The 23387-nt window shown below is 45.8% G+C and overlaps 1 protein-coding gene across 1 annotated transcript; it reads left to right on the top strand.

Moving 5' to 3' along the window:
- The first annotated feature begins 2444 nt into the window (after positions 1–2444).
- GJA3 (gap junction protein alpha 3) lies at positions 2445–3950 on the top strand. Its single transcript, XM_058547802.1, has one exon. It carries the CDS (start codon positions 2504–2506, stop codon positions 3824–3826), a length of 1323 nt encoding a protein of 440 aa, XP_058403785.1. The 5' UTR covers positions 2445–2503; the 3' UTR covers positions 3827–3950.
- Positions 3951–23387: the final 19437 nt, after the last annotated feature.

Raw genomic sequence — 23387 nt, 5'->3', positions numbered from 1 at the left:
TGTAGGACTGACTGAGCCTTGGCAACTGCCAGAGTACCAGCTGAGTATGTGGGCGGTAACACACTGTAATTCTGTAGGTTGCACTCAGAGGTGATGGTGCAATTTTAAGGGCACATATTTGAAAGTGTTTTGCAGCACCTGGACCTAAAGGAGTCTGGAGAGGCAGAGCCTGCAAAGACGAGTAATAAGATGCCACAGTCAGCTGCCTGCCTCCTCCATCTGATTTACTAACTGAATAAATACTTGTCTAGCTCCGTGTTTCTCATCAGGTGCACAATGCACATTTCGGGGGGAGAGTTGTGTGCTCTACAGAACACCCTCGACAGTGCAGAACATTTTGCCTCCCTGGGGAGGGAGGCAGGGAAAGGCCAGCAACACTCTCCAGTCTCTGTGACAAGCAGAAATGTCCCCTCCCTCATGGTGCTATGTGCCACCAGCCTTGTGTGGAAAGCCTCCAGGCCCTCAATCTCAGCACATTGCATGGACTGCTTCTTAGCAAACACACTACGCTCGACAAGGCAGAACTGCCTGAGCATCTGGGAAGGTGGCAGGAAGAAGTATTCAAGTCCCCACACTGATCTTTCCTTAGCGACCTCCAGAAATGCACATTGCCCAACTGTTCTGCCCACAGACATCAAGAAGGAAAAGCTGCCCGGGCAAGCCCCGACCTCAGAACTAGAACTAAAGAGAAAGTCCACAAGCGGTCAAGGTCCTTCAAAGTGGTTTTCTGTAGAGACCCAGAGGGCTGCCCTGTCCCGGGACAGCAAGGAGAGAGGATGTCACTTGAAGCTTAGCAGGTAGGGGTGTGGGATGATGGAGAGAAACCTGGAACATAATGGGGAGTGAGAGCCATTAAACCAGGGCCATGACAAGGAGGAAGAGAGAACGCAGGGCACCCACATTTGCCTGACTTGGCCACCCTTGAAGGGAGAGTGGAAGTAAGCGACAGGTCAACAGGCCAGTCCCTGGATGGGGCCGAGTTTTAAGCTGAAGACACAGCACGGGCAAAGGCATAAAAGTAGCGTTTCAGGGACCCCTGAGGTTTGGTCTGCCTGGAGTGCTGGGCCACGCTGATGGGTGGTGCACGCTGTGTGTGGCTTTTGTCCTGTGCCCCAGAGTCAGAACCCGTGCAGAGAGGAAGGAGGGGCTGGGGCAAAGGGCAGAGACATCAGTTAGGGGCCTCGTGACAGTCTGGGCTGTTCAAGCCCAGAGGGATGGCTGTGGGGTCCACACGAGAATCAGAATTGATACTTGGAGGAGAAGTAGGATGTAACGTAGAGTGGTTCCCTGACACATGACATCCTTCATGGGAGAGGGGTTGTTCCATGTTCAATAATGAAGTTTCTAAATTAAAACAAGATTTCTCTAAAGATCTCAAATGACCAAAACAAAGAGTTGGAAGTTTATTCTAAGAGAGGGTTAACATTTGTCTATTTCTTTAGATCATAGTGAGTAAAGTTTTGTTTTGTTTATTTGCCTTCGAACCAATTCATAAAAATTAATAGTTTTAAACATTTTAAAATTCAAAATAAGAAGAGTTTTCTTTAGTTCCACTGGAGAATTGAATATATACTCACAGCTTGGACCACTTTCCTCACTGCACAGAGGGCAGCAAGACCAGTGGAACTGTCTTTTAGTTCCAGGTCGAAGCATCTGGCCTGTCTGAGCAGCAGCAACATAGAGGGCACCCTCTAATCTTGGTCCCTTTCGTCCGAGGAGCACTGCTACCTTCACAGAGAGGGCCTGCAGGTCTTACCTCCCTCCATCCGAGAAGCAGTTCACTGTGTGTGACCATCGTCCCCATCTTACAGATTTGGGACACAGGCTCCTGCCCGGGGACACGCAGCAAGTTAACCATTTATGTAACATTTGCAAAGTGAATAATAGAAGAGGTAGTAGGTTAATATGGCAGAAGTTATGAAGGTGGCATGGGAATGATGGCAATTGGGGAGAAAGTTGCTCTAATCTCACAAGAACAGAAAGGTGGAGAGTAGGAATTGGCCCCAGCTGTATACAAAGCACCAGTGCTCCTTCAGAGAGAAGGAGAGACCAGGGAGAGACCAGGACGGGGAATCAGGCGGCCAGGGAAGAGTTACATTTCCCTCAGGCACCTCATTTCTCTTTCTGGCTCTAGTTTCCTCATCTCTGAAGGGGGAGCTGAGTAGCCTGAGGTTGTCTTGTTCATCCCAGTGCCTGTGCGACGTACTGGACGCTCAGCAGTGTACCGGTGCTATAGACGCTTACTTAGTCCTGAGTGACATGACACTGGGGAGACTGACCCAGACACACACATACACGTACGTGCATGTGCACACACGCTCCTGGGACAGTTCTTCAGCACCTCCCTCACTTGGAGGTGGGAGTGCAGCTGCCCAATGAAATGATCTTTCAACGCGCATCAGTCACAGCGGCCTGCCCCTTTGGGTGGTTGGACCCGACAGCTTACCTGTTGTAGCCTGCTATTAACAAGCAATGTTCCCTTACAGGTTAGCAATCCGAAGCAATGGGCGACTGGAGCTTTCTGGGGAGACTGTTAGAGAATGCTCAAGAGCACTCCACGATCATCGGCAAGGTCTGGCTGACGGTGCTGTTCATCTTCAGAATCCTGGTGCTGGGAGCCGCAGCGGAGGAGGCGTGGGGAGATGAACAGTCAGACTTCACTTGTAACACCCGGCAGCCGGGCTGCGAGAACGTCTGCTACGACAGAGCCTTTCCCATCTCCCACATCCGCTTCTGGGTGCTGCAGATCATCTTTGTGTCCACACCCACCCTCATCTACCTAGGGCACGTGCTGCACATCGTGCGCATGGAAGAGAAAAAGAAGGAGCGAGAGGAAGAGCAGCTGAAGGAAGGCCACCTGCCCCCCAAGCCGGCGGGGCCATGTGGGCCCCCAGTGCGGGACGACCGTGGCAAAGTCCGAATCGCGGGGGCCCTGCTTCGGACCTATGTCTTCAACATCATCTTTAAGACGCTGTTTGAAGTGGGCTTCATTGCTGGACAGTACTTCCTGTATGGCTTTGAGCTGAAGCCACTCTACCGCTGTGACCGGTGGCCTTGCCCCAACACAGTGGACTGCTTTATCTCCAGGCCCACAGAGAAGACCATATTCATCCTCTTCATGCTGGCAGTGGCCTGCGTGTCGCTCTTTCTCAACATGCTGGAGATCTACCACCTGGGCTGGAAGAAGTTTAAACAGGGAATGACCAACCAGGATAGCCCAGACACCCCTGAATCCAGGATGGGGGCCACAAAGCCTGGGGGTGTGAGCCCACTCCTCCTCCCCTCCAACTCTGCCCCTCCCACCATTACCATTGGATTCCCGCCTTACTACACTCACTCTGCCTCTTCCCTAGGACAGGCAATGGCCACGGGCTATCCCGGGGCCCCTCCACCAGCAACAGACTTCAAAATGGTAGCCCTGTCTGAGGCACATGGGAAGGGCCACGCTGCCAAATTCTACAATGGCAACCACCACCTGCTAATGACAGAGCAGAACTGGGCCAACCAGGAGGCTGAGCAGCAGAGTTCAGCTAGGAAGGCCTCCCCGCCAGTGTCCACTTCTGCATCCCTGACCCCTCCAGGCAGCCCCCAGCAGCTCCCTCAGGGGGACAGAGCAGGAAGCAAAGTGCCTGTCCTGCTGGCGAATGGGAATGGCAGCCCCTGGGGAGAGAAGAAGTTGGAAGTGACTCCTGATGAGGAGGAGCGGGCAGTGACCACCGCGGTAGAGATGCATGCGCCTCCTTTGCCCCCTACAGACCCGGGACGGTCAAGCAAGGCCAGTAAATCCAGCGGTGGTCATGCCAGACCAGATGACTTGGCCATCTAGTGGTGGTCTCTCCAGACAGCTTTATAATCTTTTTTCTAGCAACCAAAACCAAAGTGTGGTTCAAATCAGCAGATGGAGAGCCTGAAAGTGTTAGAGAGCACTGGAGTTGGAGGAGGGAGGATGTCAAGCGAAGAGATCAGGTTTCTGTGTGTCAGTGCTTGCTGTTCTTAACACTGTGGGGTAGGGGAGAATATCAGTGCTTTCTGAGATGGGGAGGTGGGCGCAAAGTGGAGTGCAGGTGCTGTTGGCCTTTCAAGATATTCACAGCAAGCCAAGACCCAGAAACCTGGGCGCCTTTGCAGGTGTTGCTGTGGGCCGTGAGCCCCCGCTATCTGGGTGGTGACTGTTCTATGATGGTAAAGCAGCAGGTGTCTGCAGTCACTACAGGGCAGGACAGTTAGGTCTTCTATTCCTAAGCTCTCCAGAGCCTCTGGGCAGCCAAGAAAGTCATGGTGCACTTAGCCCTATCTCTGTTTGATACTTTTAACTTAGAGTTGAATTTCAGTTGGGATATTTGCCAAACTGCACTAAAAAAAGATTTAGAGCAAGTCCATCTAGTGTCATTTGAGTTTCTGAAATTTCATGCGAAGCCCAGGATATCAGACCGCACCCTTCATGACAAGTGACAATGAGCAGCTACCCTCCGGAGGCAGAGATTCAGCGGGCAAGGGCCACAGAGGTTGCTGGTAAGAAAGCAGGTGGAAATGCAGCAACCCTTGAGATAATTTTTAAACAGCTGAGGAAATTGAAATAAAAGTATGGCAGGCATGCCTTAGGTATTTGTTTTTTAAATGATATTTTGTGCTTTGATCTGAATTGTACAGGTATGCCTATTTTTCCCCACTTTCTACCTTTCAGAAAAAATGAAAGAAAAACAGTATTATTAAAATGGATACTGACCTAGAGAGTGCTGATTTGTCCCATTACATACTAGTAAAGATTTGAACTTTCTTTCAGAAGAAATTCTTCAACTACATGCGTCAGCTAATTACTATGAGAATGTATTACATAAAATAAAAGCAGGGAAAAAATTTAAGTGCACTTCAAATACTTGAAGTTGTGAAGTTTTTGAATGGGAGATAAAAAGGTAACCACTGTTGCCAGAAAAATTATTTATACCAATGAATCAATGACCTACATTTTTTTTATCAGTACAAAATAAAACTCCTCAAGTTTCCTAACCATTCTTTATAGGCAGCCTGTTTGCTTTCTAAAGTGTAAATAAAAGTGTCTGGGTTTTACTTCCTGTGTGGTGTCTGTGCTGATTTCAGACTGGGGCCCCATTTGTCATCTGCAGGGATTGCTGGGGTGACAGGGAGGCTATTTATGTGCGTGGGTGTGGCTGGAAGGCGGCAGCATTTTCTGTGCCGCACACCCTGCTGCATGCCTCGGTCACCGCTTGTTTATAGACCCTGAGCAGTGGTAACGCGGAGCCTGTCCTCGTCACACTTGTGGCCTCCAACTTCTACAAATAGCGTCAGCCCTTAGTCAGCAAAACACCCTGCACTCTCCAATGGAATTCGTTTCTTTTCTGAATTTGATGATGTATTTGGGGCCACACTCCACAATGTACTTTGTGTTTGATATTGTAAAGAGTGACCCACGAACAATCCGATGAAAAGCCCTCGACAATCTCTGCTTTGATTTACGTGTGCGGCTGGTTCATCAGTACGTTATGCTCGCTGCGGAACGGAGTTGGAAAATGCTAACGTCCCAAATATATCTCGCAGCCTTTCTCGAACAGATTGACAGAGAGAAGGAAGCCCTACGGAAAATTATTGGAGTGACGATTTTCTCGATTCTCCATAAGCTGGTGCCGAACTGGTGCGGCTCTCGATGCACAGGAGAGAAATTAGTTCATCACATACAGGGACACCTCGGCCTCGGGCAGCAGAGCTTGCTCTCCTGGGTGAGAAGGGCTGCTAGAAAATCCCAGTGTGAAAAGCATTCTGATAGCAAAGCTTTGGTCCTTTTAGAAAATGCACTGCAGCTAGCAGACAGCAAACGTACAACTCACTGAGTGGATATGAATACTTAGTTCTTTAGGTTCTACCGCGGTAAATGTTAGTAACAATAATAAGCTTCTTGTTTACTCACGATTTAATTTTGAGTGGGGTTGGAGATGAGAGTGAGAGCTATAATTGTATTTAGTTTTTACATTTTAGAATTGGATTTTATTCACATGTTCATGAAGATGCCAGTATTGTGCAATTGACCATAGTCTATTAGCCAATTTAGTGCATGAGTAGGAGTGTAAAATTAGATTCACCTATTTGAAAACCACTAATTTATAAAGAAGTAAAATTTTGCAATACAACAGTGCCTATGGTATTTTTTCAGGTTACTGTTTTGATTTCAATTTGTGTAAAAGTTGAGAGCATGTCTTACATTATGTTGCAATTTGAGGTACCCACAACCCTGAAGGCTAGGTCCTTCTCCCTAACGGGGATGTGGGCAGTGTGAAAGGCTCCTCTCTCTTTAACCATTCACTTTAAGCACTGAAATGTGCAATAAAAATAGAAATTGCCTCTCCCTATGGGCAAGATTCCAGGTGTATTTTTTCTAGCCCATTAATTATTTGGAAATTTCACTGAAACAATTTATCTCCCAATTTAATAGAAACAATTTTCAATCCCTAAGCTTATTTTGAAACCCTAATGCTATACCTATTATATTTACACACATTATTTTTTAATCTGCAGTACACAAATTACTTTCTTCCATCCCTATTTTTAGAAACCTGCTCATCCAGTTGACACTGCACAATCTATAAATAGTTATAAAATGTCAACATTACTACAGTCACAGTCCCCAAATCCAATTTTTAAAATTCTAAAATATTTCTTATAGAATCCCTCACTTCCTACTTTTTAAACTTTATTTTACTGAGTTGTTCTTTTTTCCCCATGAAGTTGACAAAAAAGATACCTTAATTAAAAAGAAAAAGAGAGAAAGGGAAAAAGAGTAAGTCAGAATATTTCTGATATATCCTGGCTTTCTTTGATCTTTACGTAAGTGGCTAGAGCATAGATTTCTTATACAAGAACACCTAGAATAAGAACTATGAATACAATTTAAACATCATTTTTAAAAAATCAACGTAAAGAGATTTAGGTCTCTTTTCAAATAACAATTTTAGGTCAGGTTTTCAAAATAACAATTTTTTATTTTAAATATAATAAGAAGCAAAAATTTCTTTTCAGTTTAGGCTTTTTTTTCTGTTAACACTTTAATTCTTTACCAAATAAAGTTCTTTTCTCTGAAATTTTTTCTTTTAAACTTTTTCTTCTGATATTTGTAACATTAATTTATGGATTTCCACCAAAATAAATTCGCATAGAGTACTGTGAGATTTCAAAGGGTAAATGTTCCCCAGGGAGTTCAGGATGTTCTTTCTTATTTTTGGTGAGGAAAATCAGCTCTGAGCTAACATCCGTGGCCATCTTCCTCCACTCTATATGGGACGCTGCCACAGCATGGCTTGACAAGCTGTGCGTCTGTGCGCGCCCGGGATCCAAATCTTCGACCCCCGGGCCCCCAAGCCGAGAGCGTGCACTTAACCGCTGCACCAACGGGCAGGCCCCTAGAATATTCTAAATAACGTTTAAATATAACATGTAGACCTTAAAGTCAGAAAATGTATTTCTCTTCCTAATTTTATATTACACTGCAAAGCTTAGGTTTACTCACTCCAAAATTTTTTATTGCCCAAAGGATTTTTTTTTCTCTTTGCATTATAGAATGTCTTAACCAGACTTTTTATGGTCTAAGAGCAGTGAAGTATTTCTAGTACTATATTTGAAGATGTTTGGTATATAAATGTTAACTTAGATCATAATATTTACAAAATTTTTGTTGACACTTTATTTTTGTGCTATAACAGTATCTTTCCTAGACTAAATTATAACTGAAAATAAGCATTTTATAAGTAATAAAAAGTGGCCTTAAATTTAAATCACTAGTTCTGTAGTTGGTTATTTTTATTGATAGAATCCCTGAGCAGGTTTTCAAAATAACAATTTTTTATTATTTTAGATATAATAAGAAGCAAAAACTTCTTTCCTACAAAAGAAGTTTGAGAAATTTCTGCAGTGGCTGTTTTGTTTGTTTGTTTGTTTGTTTTTGCTGAGGAAGACTGGCCCTGGGCTAACATCCCTGCCCATCTTCCTCTACTTTATATGGTCCTTCAAATAAGACATCCTCTCACCAGGGACCCCAAACAATCCTGGACCGTAAACAGCCCCATACCCCGGTCCAGTTGGGCCTCCAGGGGCACAGACAAGGGTCTGAACTCTGGACTGCTCCTTTCCGGCCGTGTGACTTCGGCAAGGTTATTTAACCTCTTTGACTTTATAGATGAATTTTCTCATCTGAAAAATGGAAATAAAGTTGTGAGGAGTAAATGCGAATGGACAGCATAGTGCCTGACCTGCCATAGTGCTTAATACAGCCTCTGTGTAAATAAACAAAAATAATCCACAGGCTGGCCAAAATTATCTCCTGCCTACACATTTTTACTTTTTACCTTTATTTTAAAACAAAACGGTTTCCTACATATGATGGAATATTATTCAGCCCTAAAAAGGAAGGACATCCTGTCACATGCTACAACATGGATGAACCTTGAGGACATTATGCTAAGTGAATAAGCCAGTCACAAAAGGACAGATATTTTTGATTCCACTTATATGAGGTACCCAGAGTAGACAAACTCATTGAAACAGAAAGGAGCGTGGTTGCCAGGATGGCGGTGGGGGTGGGGGGGAGGTTAACTGGAAACTTTCAGTTTTGCAAGATAAAAAAGGTCTGGTGGGCCGGCCACGTGGCTTAGCAGTTAAGTGCCCGCTCTCCGCTGCTGGCAGCCGGTGCTCGGATCGTGGGCACACACTGACGCGCCGCTTGTCCGGCCATGCTGGGGCCGCGTCCCACATACAGCAACTAGAAGGCTGTGCAGCTATGACATACAACTATCTACTGGGGTTTTGGGGGAAAAAATAAATAAATAAAAATTATTTTTAAAAAATTAAAATTGCACCTTCTTTCTAAAAAAAAAGTTCTGGAGATGGATCGTGGTGATGGTTGCACAACAATGTGAGTGACTTAATGGAACTCTACACTTAAAAATGGTTAAGAGGGTGAATGTTATGTTATGTGTATTTTAACACAGTTAGAACTATATATATTCACAAGTGGAAAAAAAAAGTTTTAAATTGAACTAAAATACACACAGAAGGACACAATGCCTGAGTATACAACTTGATGAATTTGAACACACCTAGGTAAGCAAGACCCAGAGCAAGAAACAGAACATTTCTTCACCAGAAAGACTCCCTCTCTTTTTTCTTTTTATGTCACGACTGCCCACCCTTCTAAAATTATTCACTCTAAAATTATTAGTTATGGAAATGAAGGAGACCATTGGGAGGCAGACGGGAGGAAAATGTGGAAGGAAGCAGGTCACTAAGGTATGACTAATACAGCTGTCTGCATCTTGGTACACTCGGTTAAAAGCCATCCAGCTGAGTGCTAGTCCTAAAAAGAAGTCAACTTGGCATGCTCTGAACATACCCCAGAAAACTACTATTGTCCTTGATTTGGAATCTTCTTTGAGCCATTTTGTGAGTTTTCATTATCTTCTTAGTGGGAAAAACCAAAACGGTTTAATCTTTTAAATGATTTATAGTTTTTTGTTGTTGTTTTTGTGAGGAAGATCAGCCCTGAGCTAACATCCGATGCCAATCCTCTTCTTTTTGCTGAGGAAGATTGGCCCTGGGCTAACATCCCTGCCCATCTTCCTCTGCTTTACATGGGATGCTGCCACAGCATGGTTTGACAAGCGGTGTGTAGGTCTGCGCCCAGGATCCGAACCTGTGAACCCTGGGCCCCGGAAGAGGAGCACGGGAACTTAAGCACTACACCACCCGGCTGGCCCAAAACGGTTTATAGTTTTTATTGAATAAGTTCTCAATAAATATGTGCTGAATATTGAATGAATGAATATGAAAGCCTACCTCACTAAACACCATGGGAGCCAAACACATCCAGGCCATTGGATCAAAACTTGCAACCACTGCAAGAACCTCTAACAGGTTCTAATAGGTCTGACAATGCACTCAACGAATAGGCAACAGGCACCAACGGGCTTGTCTTTCCTTGGAAAAGCTGGTACTGGTTTATCTGTTTATGTGCAGCATTGATGTGTGTGAGATGCATACAAAAATGGACCTCAGCATTTCCTGCTTTCCCACAGAATTGCAGATCGTGCTGTCCATAATATGGGCAGGGGCACCCCTCCCCCACCCAATTATGATAGACAGCCTCAAAGGGCTTCCACAGGCTGGAGGTTCCAAATATGGAACTAGAGATTGTTACGGAATATAGGAGGTGCCCTTCCTTCTAATTTCCCCTGAAAGTTTAAAGCAAAAAAAAAGACAAAACAGAAAAAATAACCCTCGAAAGTCAGTCATTCTCTGGCATGAGCTCAGAGGAAGTATATACATTTTTATAGTAAGCCTTAAGAGAACTCTTAGTCCCTGCCGCAGCCCGTGTAGACAGGAGGAGTCAGGCAGCCTGGGGGAGGGACACGGGAAACAAATGCCACTAAGAGAGAAGACTGAGGGCACAGCTCCACGGGAGCCCTCCGTGGCGATCCCTAATTTGCAGTGTGTGGATTAAATAAACACACACAATGGGGTCCTCTGTTTCAGAATAAAGCAGAGTGGTCTTAAAAACATCCCTCAGCTAAGAATTTTCATTTCCAAGGTCCTCAAAAATCATTCAAAAAGTACATCCCCACCTCCATTTTAGCATTTATCTTGAGTGTGTGCGAGTGTATGTGTATGTGTGAATGTATGTCTGAGCCTGTGTGTGTGTGGACTCTGTTTCTCCTCATTGTACTCTCATGTTTCTTCTTAAAATACTTAGTGCCCAACCCACACAAAACAAGAGGCAGAGACAAAACCAAATATGTTTCCGCCATTTGCAGCAGGTGGAGGTTGTTGCTGAGGATTCAGCAGCACTGGTTGAGTTCTGTCGCTCTTGCTCAAAGGTGCTATGAAAACAGATCTTATCTCTCCTGGGTTATCTGTTGGGGGCAGGAGGGCCACGTACCTAGAGCAGAACGTTCAGAGAAAAGGCAGCGTGGTCTGGAAAGGAAGAATTTTTTTTCTTTTCTTAAAAAAAATCCAACACTAATAAAGATCCAAGTACAAGTTTCTCACAATGTTCACTCAAGGGTTAACTTTCAGAGCTGCCCTGGTTCTCAGCATAATGATGTCATCATGAGGCAGCCCCTTTCAACCTCCCTCTCCCCCTCCCCCCACCCCCCACCCCACCCCCACCCCGGCCCCCCACCTTCGAGTCTGGGAAAGCTGGTGCTGTGTGAGAAACCCACCTGCCCGCACTCCGTTATTACTCATTCAGTGTGTGAGAATGTCCAGCACTATATAAACTAAAGATGTGAGAGTGAGTCTATGTGTGTTTTAGGTTTGAGGTTTTTTTTTCAATGAGCAAGGGGGACTTTAATGTACAGAAAGAATTTTACAGCTACTTAAATTTCAAATTAATATTTCATTATTGAAGTTCAAATTCAAAAACTTTGCTTTCCTTTAGCTTTTATGTTCATTGTACAAATCTTCTTATACTAATATATCTAGTAAACTTTATATAAAATAAGAATAATTACCTTCAATTAGTTGAACCAATTAAACTCTTAAAAATCAGTCCATTTAATTAAATTCTTCTTAACATTTTGAACTGCATTTATAAATTTAATATATTCATTTTTCTTCTTAAATACTTAAATGCCTGAATGGCACAACCCATACCCCTAAGTCACAAAACTTTACACAACCTTAAACAACTCTTTAAAAATCTAATAAATCAAAGTTATAAATATAGGAACTTTCAAATTCTTGTATATGTTCCACATTGTTTACAGACTTAATCAAATGCTCTTTAGCTTTATAACTTAAAAATTACGTCTAAAATTAATTATACATTTTACATAGAAATTACAAACCTATTTTGTCAGACTCTGCAATATGTCAGCTTCTCTTAGATTGCAAACATATTAACTATCCAGTATACCACAATGTTACACTGACAAAAGGCAGATCAGTGGTTGCCTGGGTTCAGGGTTAAGGAAGGATTGATTGCAAAAGACATGAGGAAAGTTATTGGTGAGATGGAAATGTTCTATATGTTAACTGTGGTGGTGGTTACACAGTGTATACATTTTTCAAAATTCGCTACACTGCACCCTTAAAATAGATTTATTTTACTATTCATATATTACTTATATGCCAACAAAGTAGATTTAAAGGGAAATACGTATATATGTAGATGTGTATATTATATATACATATATATACTCAATGAAGACGAAACAAACTGAACACAAAAGTACTAAATCTTCAGTTTGACTTACTTTATCATTTCTATATTCAATTATAAACAGTTTTTATGGTTGAGATAAGGTCTGAGAGATGAGATGTGAGGGAATACCAAGCCGAGGAAGCAGTAGGGCCGACAGTGGTTCTCCATCAAGGGCTGAAAAGGGCAGAGGCGAAAAGGAAGACTGCACCGGGACGTCAGCCGTCTGGACTGGCTGTCACAGGATGTGCTGTGGATTAGGCGACACTGAGCCTCCGGCACGCCTGCGTGTCTGGGCACGATCACTGAGTAAGTGATGACAGGCGGAGGCGGGTGAGAGTTTCCTGTGGCTGCTGTAACAAATCGCTATATACTTACTGGCTTAAAACAATGCAAATTTATTCTCAGGGGAGGCCAGAGTTCTGAGATCAGTTTCACTGGGCTGAAGTCAAGCTGTTGGCAAGGCTAGTTCCTTCCGGAGGCTCCAGGGGAGAACCCACTCTCCTCTCTTCTACTTCCAGAGGCTGGTGGCATTCCTGGCTCCTGGCTGCATCACTCCAATCTGCATCTGCTTCCGTGGTCACATCACCTTCACCTCTACCATTGTCAAATCTCCCTCTGTCCCCTTTTATAAGGACACTGGTGATTACATTTAGGGCACACCCAGATAATCCAGGACTATCTCCCCATTTCAAGATCCTCAACTTAGTCACATCTGCAAAGTCCCTTTTGCCATATAAGGTAATATTCTCAAGGTCTAGGGATTAGAATGTGGACATCTGAAGGGGCCCATTAGTCAACTGTGGGAGATCAAGATTTGGCCACCCTGAAATATATCTCTTTACCTTGATTGTTTTCTCTGAGGGATATTTGACCTCCCCCACTAACTGCCTAAAGAATTTGACATGGTGGCTCCTTCCTGGAACAGATCTTCTATCATGATGGCTGTAATGATAATGTAAAATAGATGTTACAATGGGAGGTGCACCAAGCCCCTTTTATCAAAAAACTCTATCTCTCCCTGACCACATTATCTATAGATGACCCTGAAAAGAATTGTCTTCTTGCCTTCTGAAGTCCCAGACCACTACCCACCCCCAACACCTTCCTCGCCTTTAGCTACAATACTTAAGCAAGCATCTTAGACAGAGGAACGAGTTGCTCATTTCTGAGTTTCTCCCATGTATACATGTTATTAAACTCGGTATTATTTTCTCCTGCTAACCTGTCTTGTTGATTATTTGGCCAGCCATAAGAACCTTAAGGGAAAGGGCAGAGGGGCATTCTCCCTCTCTCCCCTTGCAACCCACCACAGAGGAGTCAGTGTTTTGGACCGGATAGACACTTTTCACAAGTGGCCTTACAAGCAGTGTGCTTGGCCCTGTCCTTCCTCAATATTTGTATCCATGATGTGGATGAAGGTCCAGAAAGTTTTTTTAATAAATAGATAGAAACCAGGATGGAAGGGACTTGGTGAATGGGACATTCAGAGTCCCAAAATATCTTGCCATCCTGGACTGTTGGGCTGAACCCAACTAAACAAATCTACATCGAGATCAAGGTAAGAATCTGCACTTAGGTCCAAAAATCCAGCTGCATCAGCACAGGCTGTCCCCGGCAGGAGCCCATGTGAGAAACCGTAACAGCTCCCACAGGCTGGCAGCGTGACGTGGCTGGCAAGGCGAGTGACAGCCCTCGGAATGACTAGGCACTGCTCCTCTGCCTGGTCAGAGCCCACTAGACAGAGGTGAAGATAAGGGGCTGCGTGTTGTAAGAGTGATTAAAATGCTAGGACTACTTGAGAAGAGGCCTGGAAACCAAGAGGACCTTGTTGAAGGAGCTGAACCATTAGGCTGAAGAGGAGAAAAATTATTGCTTTCCTGTGTAATGTCAGCGTTGAAGGACTGGCGTGGACGATTACCCTCAGCTGTTTGACCCCAAATGGATGAAAACTTCAGGGAGTCAGAAAGAAAGGTCTTTGTAACAGTAACAGCTGTCCAAAGAGAAAGTGACCTCACTCAGGTCAGAAAGTTCTCTGTCACCTGCTTGTTGGGAGCTACTCCCTGGCCTGCTGTGCACGCTGTACTCATGGCATCCCTTCAACATGGACATTACCCCACTCGGCCTCCAAGCCCTGAGGACAGGCGAGCAGGCCCCGCTGCCTGCTCAGGGGACACCTTCTGAGGGAAATGGCCCCACCTCGGTCCCACAGGACCCCTGACTCAGCCTCCAGACATGCTCGTCAGCCAATTCATAGAGCCCCATGGAAACATGGAGCGTTATCCTGATTTTCAGCTGGGAGAAGTCCAATCAAGACTTGACCTAAAGACCTGCTTTAGATCATACCAGTATGTGGGAAATATAAGAAATAGCTCCAAACAGTGTTATTAGCTAAAAGTATAGTTAATAAGTGGCAGACCCCAGACTGAGGCCCAGATTCTGTGACGCAAAGCCTGGGCTCTTTCACTACATGTGGCAGACCTACAGAGACTTATTGGTCTGCAGGGGTTGCGGGAGCAGCTCTTGCCATAAAAAAAGGCCGTGTTGGGTCAGGAGAGGTCGAGGAGGGAGGTGGAAGGAAAGTAGGCAGGGAGCCCGGCGTGAAGGCCGGTCAGCACCTCCAACTCTCTGCAATGACATACACTAAACCAAATCATCCAGGAGCTGGAGCAGGAAGGGCTCTCAGCCTGGCATGGCTGGACCCAACTATGCTGGGGACCTTCTGAAAATACTCTGCACATTAAAAACAACCACACCCAGGAATCCAGGATCACTGGATAAGGATCACCTTCTGAAGGGATGACCCTGAGCAGGGCTGCTACCCATCTTTGTGTGAGCTGAGCCCTTCCTAGCGCTACAGGCTCCATTGCATAGTCTAGAGGTCCTCCAACTTTAGCTTGCACAAGAATCACCTGGAGGCCTTCTTAAAAATGGATTCTTGGGTCCTATTTCTAGAGCTGCTGCTTCAGTGGGTCAGGGTAGAGCCCAGGAATATGCATTTCTAGCAAGCTCACAGGTGATGCATATGCTGCTGGTGCAAGGACCAAAGGACCAAGGACCTCAAGGATCACTGCCATTCCAGAGATACACAGTGAACAACCTGCACAACCATACATGACAGCCCTAACCATCACAAAAGCACCCTTTAAACGTAGCTTCCAGGCCTGCATGTGAGAGAATAAACCAGACTAAATAAATGACAGTTGGTAATGTCCATTATCTACAAAGCTAAGATAGGCACAGATGCAGGCCGGCCCCGTGGCTTAGCGGTTAAGTGCACATGCTCCGCTACTGGTGGCCCGGGTTCGGATCCCGGGCGCGCACCGACGCACTGCTTCTCCAGCCATGCTGAGGCCGCATCCCACATACAGCAACTAGAAGGATGTGCAACTATCAAGTACAACTATCTACTGGGGCTTTGGGTGAGAAAAAAAAAAGGAGGAGGATTGGCAATAGGTGTTAGCTCAGAGCCAGTCTTCCTCAGCAAAACGAGGAGGATTAGCACAGATGTTAGCTCAGGGCTGATCTTCCTCACAAAAAAAAAAAAAAGAGATAGGCATAGATGGATGTGCAACCTAGATAATCCCAAAGGTTACTTGGCTTCTTCCTTTTTAGGTTATTGGTCCTCTGACATTTTCAACAAGGTGACTACAGAGCTGACGTCGGTCGGGTCCTTCTCAGTGCATTGCATCCAGAGGTACATGCTATCCATCTGATTAGTACTGTGGAGTGGACTTTGATCACCTGGTGAAGGGAGTATCTGCCCAGTTTCCCAAGTTGCTAACAAACAACTTGGGGAGATTCTTTGAGACTCTGCAAGTCCTGCTCTCCTGAAACTCTTACCTCTGATTTTAGCATCCATTAGAGTATCTCACCCGCAAGAGTCATTCATGTGGTGGTTGCCTGCTGCTGATTTTCTATTGCCCTCTTTTCCTCTACTTTTATTAATTAGATCACTCCTTTTTTTTTTTTTGGTGAGGAATATCAGCCCTGAGCTAACATCTGTTGCCAAACCTCCTCTTTTTGCTGAGGAAGACTGGCCTTGGGCTAACATCCGTGCCCATCTTCCTCTACTTTGTGTGGGACGCCTGCCACAGCATGGCTTGAGAAGCGCTGTGTAGGTCCACGCCCAGGATGTGAACCCAGGAACCCTGGGCCACCGAAGAAGAGAGCACAAACTTAACTGCTACACCACCAGGCCAGCCCCGAATTGGATCACTCCTTTTTAACTGCCATAGCTTTGTTGGCTCACTATGGACTTGTAGACAACAAAATTCCAAGTCTTTTACTGATAAAATATGTAACATTTGTAAATTTACAGCTTACAAAGTGCTTTCAGTATATTATCTCATTCAATTTACTCACATGAACAGCCGCCCAGAAAGGCCTCTGCATTCTCTGACCCTGGCAATGGCCTTTTGTTACCCAGCCTAAATGGAAAACCCAACATTGTCCTTGCTAAATCATCTTATTAATTGGGTACCAGCCCCCTCCAGCTATCTGAGATCAGAAGGTAGAGCCCATCATTTACTGTATTAACTTGGTGTCATCGGAAATTTACTTAGACTGTCTCAAGTCACCATTCAACATTTTGGTAAAAATATTGAGCAGAATAGAGCTAAGAAGCCATAAGCTGTCATTTTCAGTAGCACATTTACTATTAGTTGGACTATCCAAAGATACAAGGAAAATGAGTAGGAGGTAGTTAATGAATTCTCTTATACGTATTGTTTCTCAGTCAACTTAAAAAATTCTGAAGTTTAGATTTAGCCAGACCACATGCTCTACAACTGAAGATAATTTCCTAAATATGGAAGAATTGTATGTCTTCAGTTACTTCCCTCGGCATCTGTAATAGCCACCATGTGATAAATGAAACAAAAATCTCATTGGAACTCTGTACACATCACTAACCTTAGAATAGAAAACAAGCGTAAAGACAGTCTGCATTATCTTATCACTTCAGGATAATCGTAGCCTCCCATGAGCCTGGCAAACAATAGGGATTCAATAAATATCTGTTGAATTGGTAAATGGATAGATGAATGAATTATTATAAAATGTAAAAGGTAAGAGGTTTAAAAGCACAGATTTGTTTTTATTCCTTCTAAGGCTAACAAGTTGGTGCTGGCTGTTGGTGGGAGGCCTCAGTTCCTCTCTGTGTGGGCCTCTCCATAGGGCAGCAGGAGTATCCCCATGACAAGGCAGCTGGCTTCCCCTAGGGCAAGCAATCCAGGAGAATGAGGCTGCAGTATCTTTTTTGAACTAGCCTCGGAAGTCATATACCATTACTTCTACTGTATTCTGCTGGTCACACAGGACCAGCCCTGATTTAATGTGGGAGGATGCTACACAAGGGCACACAGCCCAGAAGACGCAGATCACCGGGGGCCATCTGGGAGGCTGGCTACCACAGGGAACGTCCAGCAAAGGTGCCTGAAAAGGAGCTCCCTGTGAGTAGGAGAAAAAGCACGAGAAGGTAATGTCCCGGAAGCCAAGTTAAAGAAGGGGGCAACTGACCAGTGTGCTGACTGCTGCTGAGGAAGATGAGAACGAAGAGCTGGATTGGATTTGGCGGCTTGGACGTCCTTGATGTCCATTAGTCTTCCCGCCAGCTGACACGGCAGCAGTGCCAGGAACTCCCTTGCAGTTTCCTGCCAAAATGCAGTCATGGAGTGAATGAGTGTCCTTACACATAGGGATGGGAAAGTTACCAGCATCTGTTCTCCCTGTCAGGTCATAGACTTTTTGACCTCCTAGATATAACACCAGCAAGAATACCAGTGCTGTGAAGAACAAACAGGAAATCAACACATAATCAGCATCGATAATGTGCCAGGCTCTGTGCTAAATGCTTCTATGTGCTTGAGCTCAGTTAATGACCACAAACGCCCTTTAATACTGTATCTAACCCCTGCTTTGCAGATGTAGATGGTGAAACTCAGAGACATTCAGTGAATATGAGTATCATAGAGCTAGGAAAAGGCAGAGCTGTGATCCAGCGCACTCATTCATTGATTCAAAACTCTTTTTTATTGAGTGCCTACTATGTACCAGGCACTGAGAATTGAGCAAAATGGGGAGCAAAATCAGACATCTCTGGCCTTACAGGGCTTACAGTCCAGGAAAGGCAAAGAAGGTCATCAAATAACCATATAAATCAATGTGTAATTAAGAACTATAAGTGCTATGAAGAAACAGTACAGAGGACCAGGGGAGCGTATAAAGGAGCCCCCCTCTGTCTAGGGGGTATGTCGTTAAGGAAGTGACATTTGAGCTGACATCTAGAGCATGAAGAGGAGTTGAATGTGGGGGGCGGGGGAGTGGAGATGAGCTCCTTCTAGCAGAGGGAAAAGCTCTGGTTCCAGAAAAGTTTCTTCTTTCCCCTATGTCCAGTTACCACCTGGTAAGATCCTGAACTGTGTTGAGGTTCTCACAAGAAAAAGGTAACTTTACATCCTCCAGCTTATCTATAGCCAAAGAACAACTCATTCTTCGCTGTGAATTGCTCTCTCAGAGACGGTCAAGTGACAAGCCACCGTATTCTGTCCCCTGCTCACTCCAGCAGTTTGTTCCAACAGAAAAAAATGCACCCAGGCTTCTCCTCAGGAACCACGCCTGAAGAAGCTGCTAACTCAAAAGGAAGGGTCTCTGCACCCTGGAACGGAAGAAGTGGGGTAGAAGTGTGGGTAGGAGGTAAGGGCCTGTTAAAAAAATAAACTGAGACACGTAAACAATTTTAGGAGTTTATTGGAGCAAAAATCTATGGGACTAGGGCACCGGAAGCGATTAGGAGCAGGCGACAGGAGCCAGGAAAGACACGCAGAGGAGGGAAATTAGGACTGGCTGCAGCTGAAAGCCGAGGTGGCCGTTTGTGATGGGCTGCCCCTAGGTTTTGATTTCTTAACCTTGAGGCATTTTCAGGCTTAGGCTTTGGTGTGCTTACATGGGTCACCAAAGCTTTAGCGCTCCTTATCTAACAACCTCCTGGTTTAAGTAATTTAACAGGCCACCAAAGTGTGGAGGGGCCCCCGAGAGGTGGAGAGCCCTCCTCTCCCACCAGCTTCTTCCAGCTGCCCAGCCCGCTCTCACCCGCGCCAGCAAACTGTCCTCTCCCCAGCGACGGGGAGGCTGCGGCCACAGCCGCCATGGCGAAGGGGACAGACTGGTGGGGAGGGCAGACACGTGAGGGGGAGGGGGCAGTCACTGAGGGGGACGGGGCCAACACTGAGCAGGACGGGGCCGACACTGAGGCGGGAGCGGGGGCGGGCACTGAGGGACAGACACTGAGGCGGGAGCGGGGGCGGGCACTGAGGGACAGACACTGAGGCGGGAGCGGGGGCGGGCACTGAGGGACAGACACTGAGGCGGGAGCGGGGGCGGGCACTGAGGGACAGACACTGAGGCGGGAGCGGGGGCGGGCACTGAGGGACAGACACTGAGGCGGGAGCGGGGGCGGGCACTGAGGGACAGACACTGAGGCGGGAGCGGGGGCGGGCACTGAGGGACAGACACTGAGGCGGGAGCGGGGGCGGGCACTGAGGGACAGACACTGAGGCGGGAGCGGGGGCGGGCACTGAGGGACAGACACTGAGGCGGGAGCGGGGGCGGGCACTGAGGGACAGACACTGAGGCGGGGAGGGGGCCGGACACTGAGGCGGGGGAGGGGACAGGCACTGAGGAACAGACACTGAGCGGGACGGGACAGACACTGAGGCGGGGGAGGGGGGCGGGCACTGAGGCGGGGGAGGGCGCAGGGACTGAGAGACAGACACTGAGCGGGATGGGACAGACACTGAGGCGGGGGAGGGGGGCGGGCACTGAGGCGAGGAGGGAGGCAGACAGTGAGGCGGGGAAGGGAGCAGACAGTGAGGGCGGGAGGGGGCAGAGACTGAGGGGTGGCAGACACTGGGGGTGGCAGACACTGAGGGGGAGGGGGCAGACACTGAGGGGGGCAGACACGTGAGGGGGAGGGGACAGACACTGAAGGGGAAGGGGCATAAAATCACTGGGGGACAGACACCTGAGGCGGGACAGACACGTGAGGCGGGGCAGACACTGAGGGAGGGGCAGACACGTGAGGGGGAGGGGACAGACACTGCGGTTGTGGGGGCAGAGTACAGATGCTGGTTTGGGGAGGGTGTACCCCACAGATCTGAACCAGCTCACCCATATCTGGTCCGCAGGCTCCAGGAGCTGAGAGACTCAGGAGGCCAATTCTTTTGAATCTCCTCACTTGTAGAGGCTTCGCTGTCAAAAGGGAAAAGCTATGTGTTACTGATCATGTCAAGCGCTCCTTCATTCATGGAAGTGATTTGGCTGTGGAGCAGTGGTTTCCCCACCTTTCCTCCAACCACAGAAGGCTCAGCATAAATGAAATATTACTTGGAAGCACAATCTGTAGAGGGTGTCCAGCTAGGCCCTGCTCCTCTGAGGGGTCCACAGAGCTCCCCAGGGCGGCCTTCAGCTCTCATGGAGCAGAGGGATGGGGCAAAGCACCCGACAAAGGCTCTGGGTGACCTGGGCAGGCTCAGAAGGCATCCTGGGACCCCAAGCTCCGTCCCAGCTCCTGGTGGCTTCAGGCAAGTAATGCTTTCATCCACAGGATGCTCACCCTGGGGGTGGAAGGGCTGTTGGCAGAGCACCTGGTGGTGAACCAAGAGGGCCCCTCTGCCCAGGTGACACATGGCATGGCTCCCTCCTCTGACTTACTGCTCAAACAGTCTAGAATATCTGCTTAGAGACAGAAAAGCAGCCTAGAATATCTACTTAGGGACAGTTTGGCCGGTCAATAAAGCAGGAAATGGAAGTTGTAAGAAAATTCATAGCTCTTACCCCCACTCCCAGACTCAATAAAGCCATTGTCATTTGTAGTTCAAAAGAAAATGTGTCTGGGCACACATCAGATTCTCAGAAAGTATTTATTGAATGAACGAGTGAATGAATATGGATGTCTTCTCTTTTAACTTATCGCTTCTGTATATCTATTTGTGTGTGTGTGCCCTGCAAGTATAGAAAAAGGATGAGGGAGACAGAAAATGAGCAAATGCAATAATTCCAAGTTTCAGTCATTTACTGAAACAATACACCACCTGAAGTGTTTTCTTCTGTGGACATGTCTGATGCTGCATTGATTTTTCAGTGGTTTGTGGCCAGTGTATCAGTTATCTATTGCCACATAACAAGTTACCTCAGAGTTTAGTGACTAGAAGCAAGGAACATGGATGATCTCACTTCCTTTCTCTGAGGACTTGGGAGAGGCTTCGCAGGGTGGAGCCTTCGGTGTCTTCACGACATTGCAGTTGGCTTTCCCCAGAGTGAGCCACTCAAGAGAGAAATCGAGGACAAGCTACCACACTTATGAGAGGTCCCTCCTTGTCACTTTCTGCCTCTTCTGTTTGTTACAAGCAAGTCACTTAGTCTGTCCAAACTCAGCTGGGAAGGAATTAGCCTACACTTTTGGGGAGAGGAGAGTCAAAGAATTTGTGGACATATTTCAAAACAGTACAGCTAGTAATAAAAATAAAAATAATAATAATCATATCATCTACCAGCAAGAGTGTCATAGTTTAAGTGCTGCTTCTCCTGATGTTAGGAAGTACTCCATGACTCTTTCTTTACCATATTTGCCAATGATGTAAGTCTACTTGGGAGATGACTAATGTACTGTATATATTAATTTCCTTTTATGAAGTTAAAGTCAATAGTCCTCCCAAAAAAAGAAAAGTAATGTCTCAAAAACTCATTCTTCTCTAATTAAACTTCATGCAAAATAGATTAGCCATCGCTGGCTATAAACAAAAATTATTCAGAAGTCCCCCAAATATTTTTTTCCTGGAATTTTAACTAACAACTGGAATTAGGGGAAACTTTAACTTAAAGAACTTTCCTGATTCTTTAAACCAAATGTGGGGTTACTTTACTGGATCAGAAGCCCTGACGTCCTTTATCTGGTTCTTTACATTCTGACACCCTTTGGGCATCTCTATCTTAGAGATTACTTTGATTTCTACTACCTTCTTCTTCCTCTTCCTTTTCTTTATTGAGATATAGTTGACATATAATGTTATATTAGTTTCGAGTGTACAACATAAAGGTCTACTGTCTGATTCTTTACACTTGTCTCTATTTTCGGATTTTCTAAAATGAGTTTATATTGCTTTTGCAATTTGTAAAAAGGCTACTTTCATTTTTGAAAATTAACTTCAACTCTAAGAGAAACTTATTTTGAGGTCATATTTAAAAATAGAAAAACCAAAATACTATATATTATTTTATTTTTAAAAAGTTTTTAATGGCTTTGTTAGATTTTTGCTTATTACATTTTGCTTAAATATAATTAGATTTTGCTCGTTAGATTTTTGTGCATGCTTACTACACTTCAAAAAAAAGTTTATTTAAGAAAAAAAGCAGGGGCCGGCCCTGTGGCCAAAAGTGATTAAAGTTCTGCATGCTGGGCCGGCCCCGTGGCTTAGCGGTTAAGTGCACGCGCTCCGCTGCTGGCGGCCCGGGGTTCGGATCCCGGGCGCACACCAACGCACCTCTTCTCCGGCCATGCTGAGGCCGCGTCCCACGTACAGCAACTGGAAGGATGTGCAGCTATGACATACAACTATCTACTGGGGCTTTGGGGGAAAAAGATAAATAAATAAAATTATTTTTTAAAAAAAGTTCTACATGCTTTGCTTCAGCGGCTGGGGTTCGCAGGTTTGGATTCCAGGCGAGGACCTACTCCACTCATCAGCCATGGTGTGGCAGCGACCCAAATACAAAACATAGAGGAAGATTGGCACAGATGTTAGTGATACCAGATCAAAACAAAGTTGACATAAGGGAAGCCATATTGTGGAAAGGAAGCCCCATTGTAACTTTGAATGGCCTCTGACTGACTAACCCAGCTGGATATGCACCCTCCAGGAGATCTAACTGCTCTGTAGATTTTACGACCCCTGCTTGTGCATGCAAGCTGCATGCTTGCTCCCAGCTGCAATAAGATGATAACTTTGTTCTTTTGAGTTCCATAGAAATGTGATGACCCCCAAACAGAGAGTCTATGCTGATAGCCATCATCAATGAAAACTGAAAGATCTGGTGTGGCAACTCCCAGTCTGTAACACCCGAGGGTCAACATTCCTAACCCCTCCCTTATAACCCACCGGCCTGTATAACTGCTGTAAGATGTTGTGCC

The sequence above is a fragment of the Diceros bicornis genome, chromosome 9 (genome assembly GCF_020826845.1).
Source record: "Diceros bicornis minor isolate mBicDic1 chromosome 9, mDicBic1.mat.cur, whole genome shotgun sequence".
NCBI classification, from domain to species: Eukaryota; Metazoa; Chordata; class Mammalia; order Perissodactyla; family Rhinocerotidae; genus Diceros; species Diceros bicornis.
The sequence above is the reverse complement of the archived record's forward strand: the minus strand, read 5'-3'. Positions and strand labels throughout refer to the sequence as shown.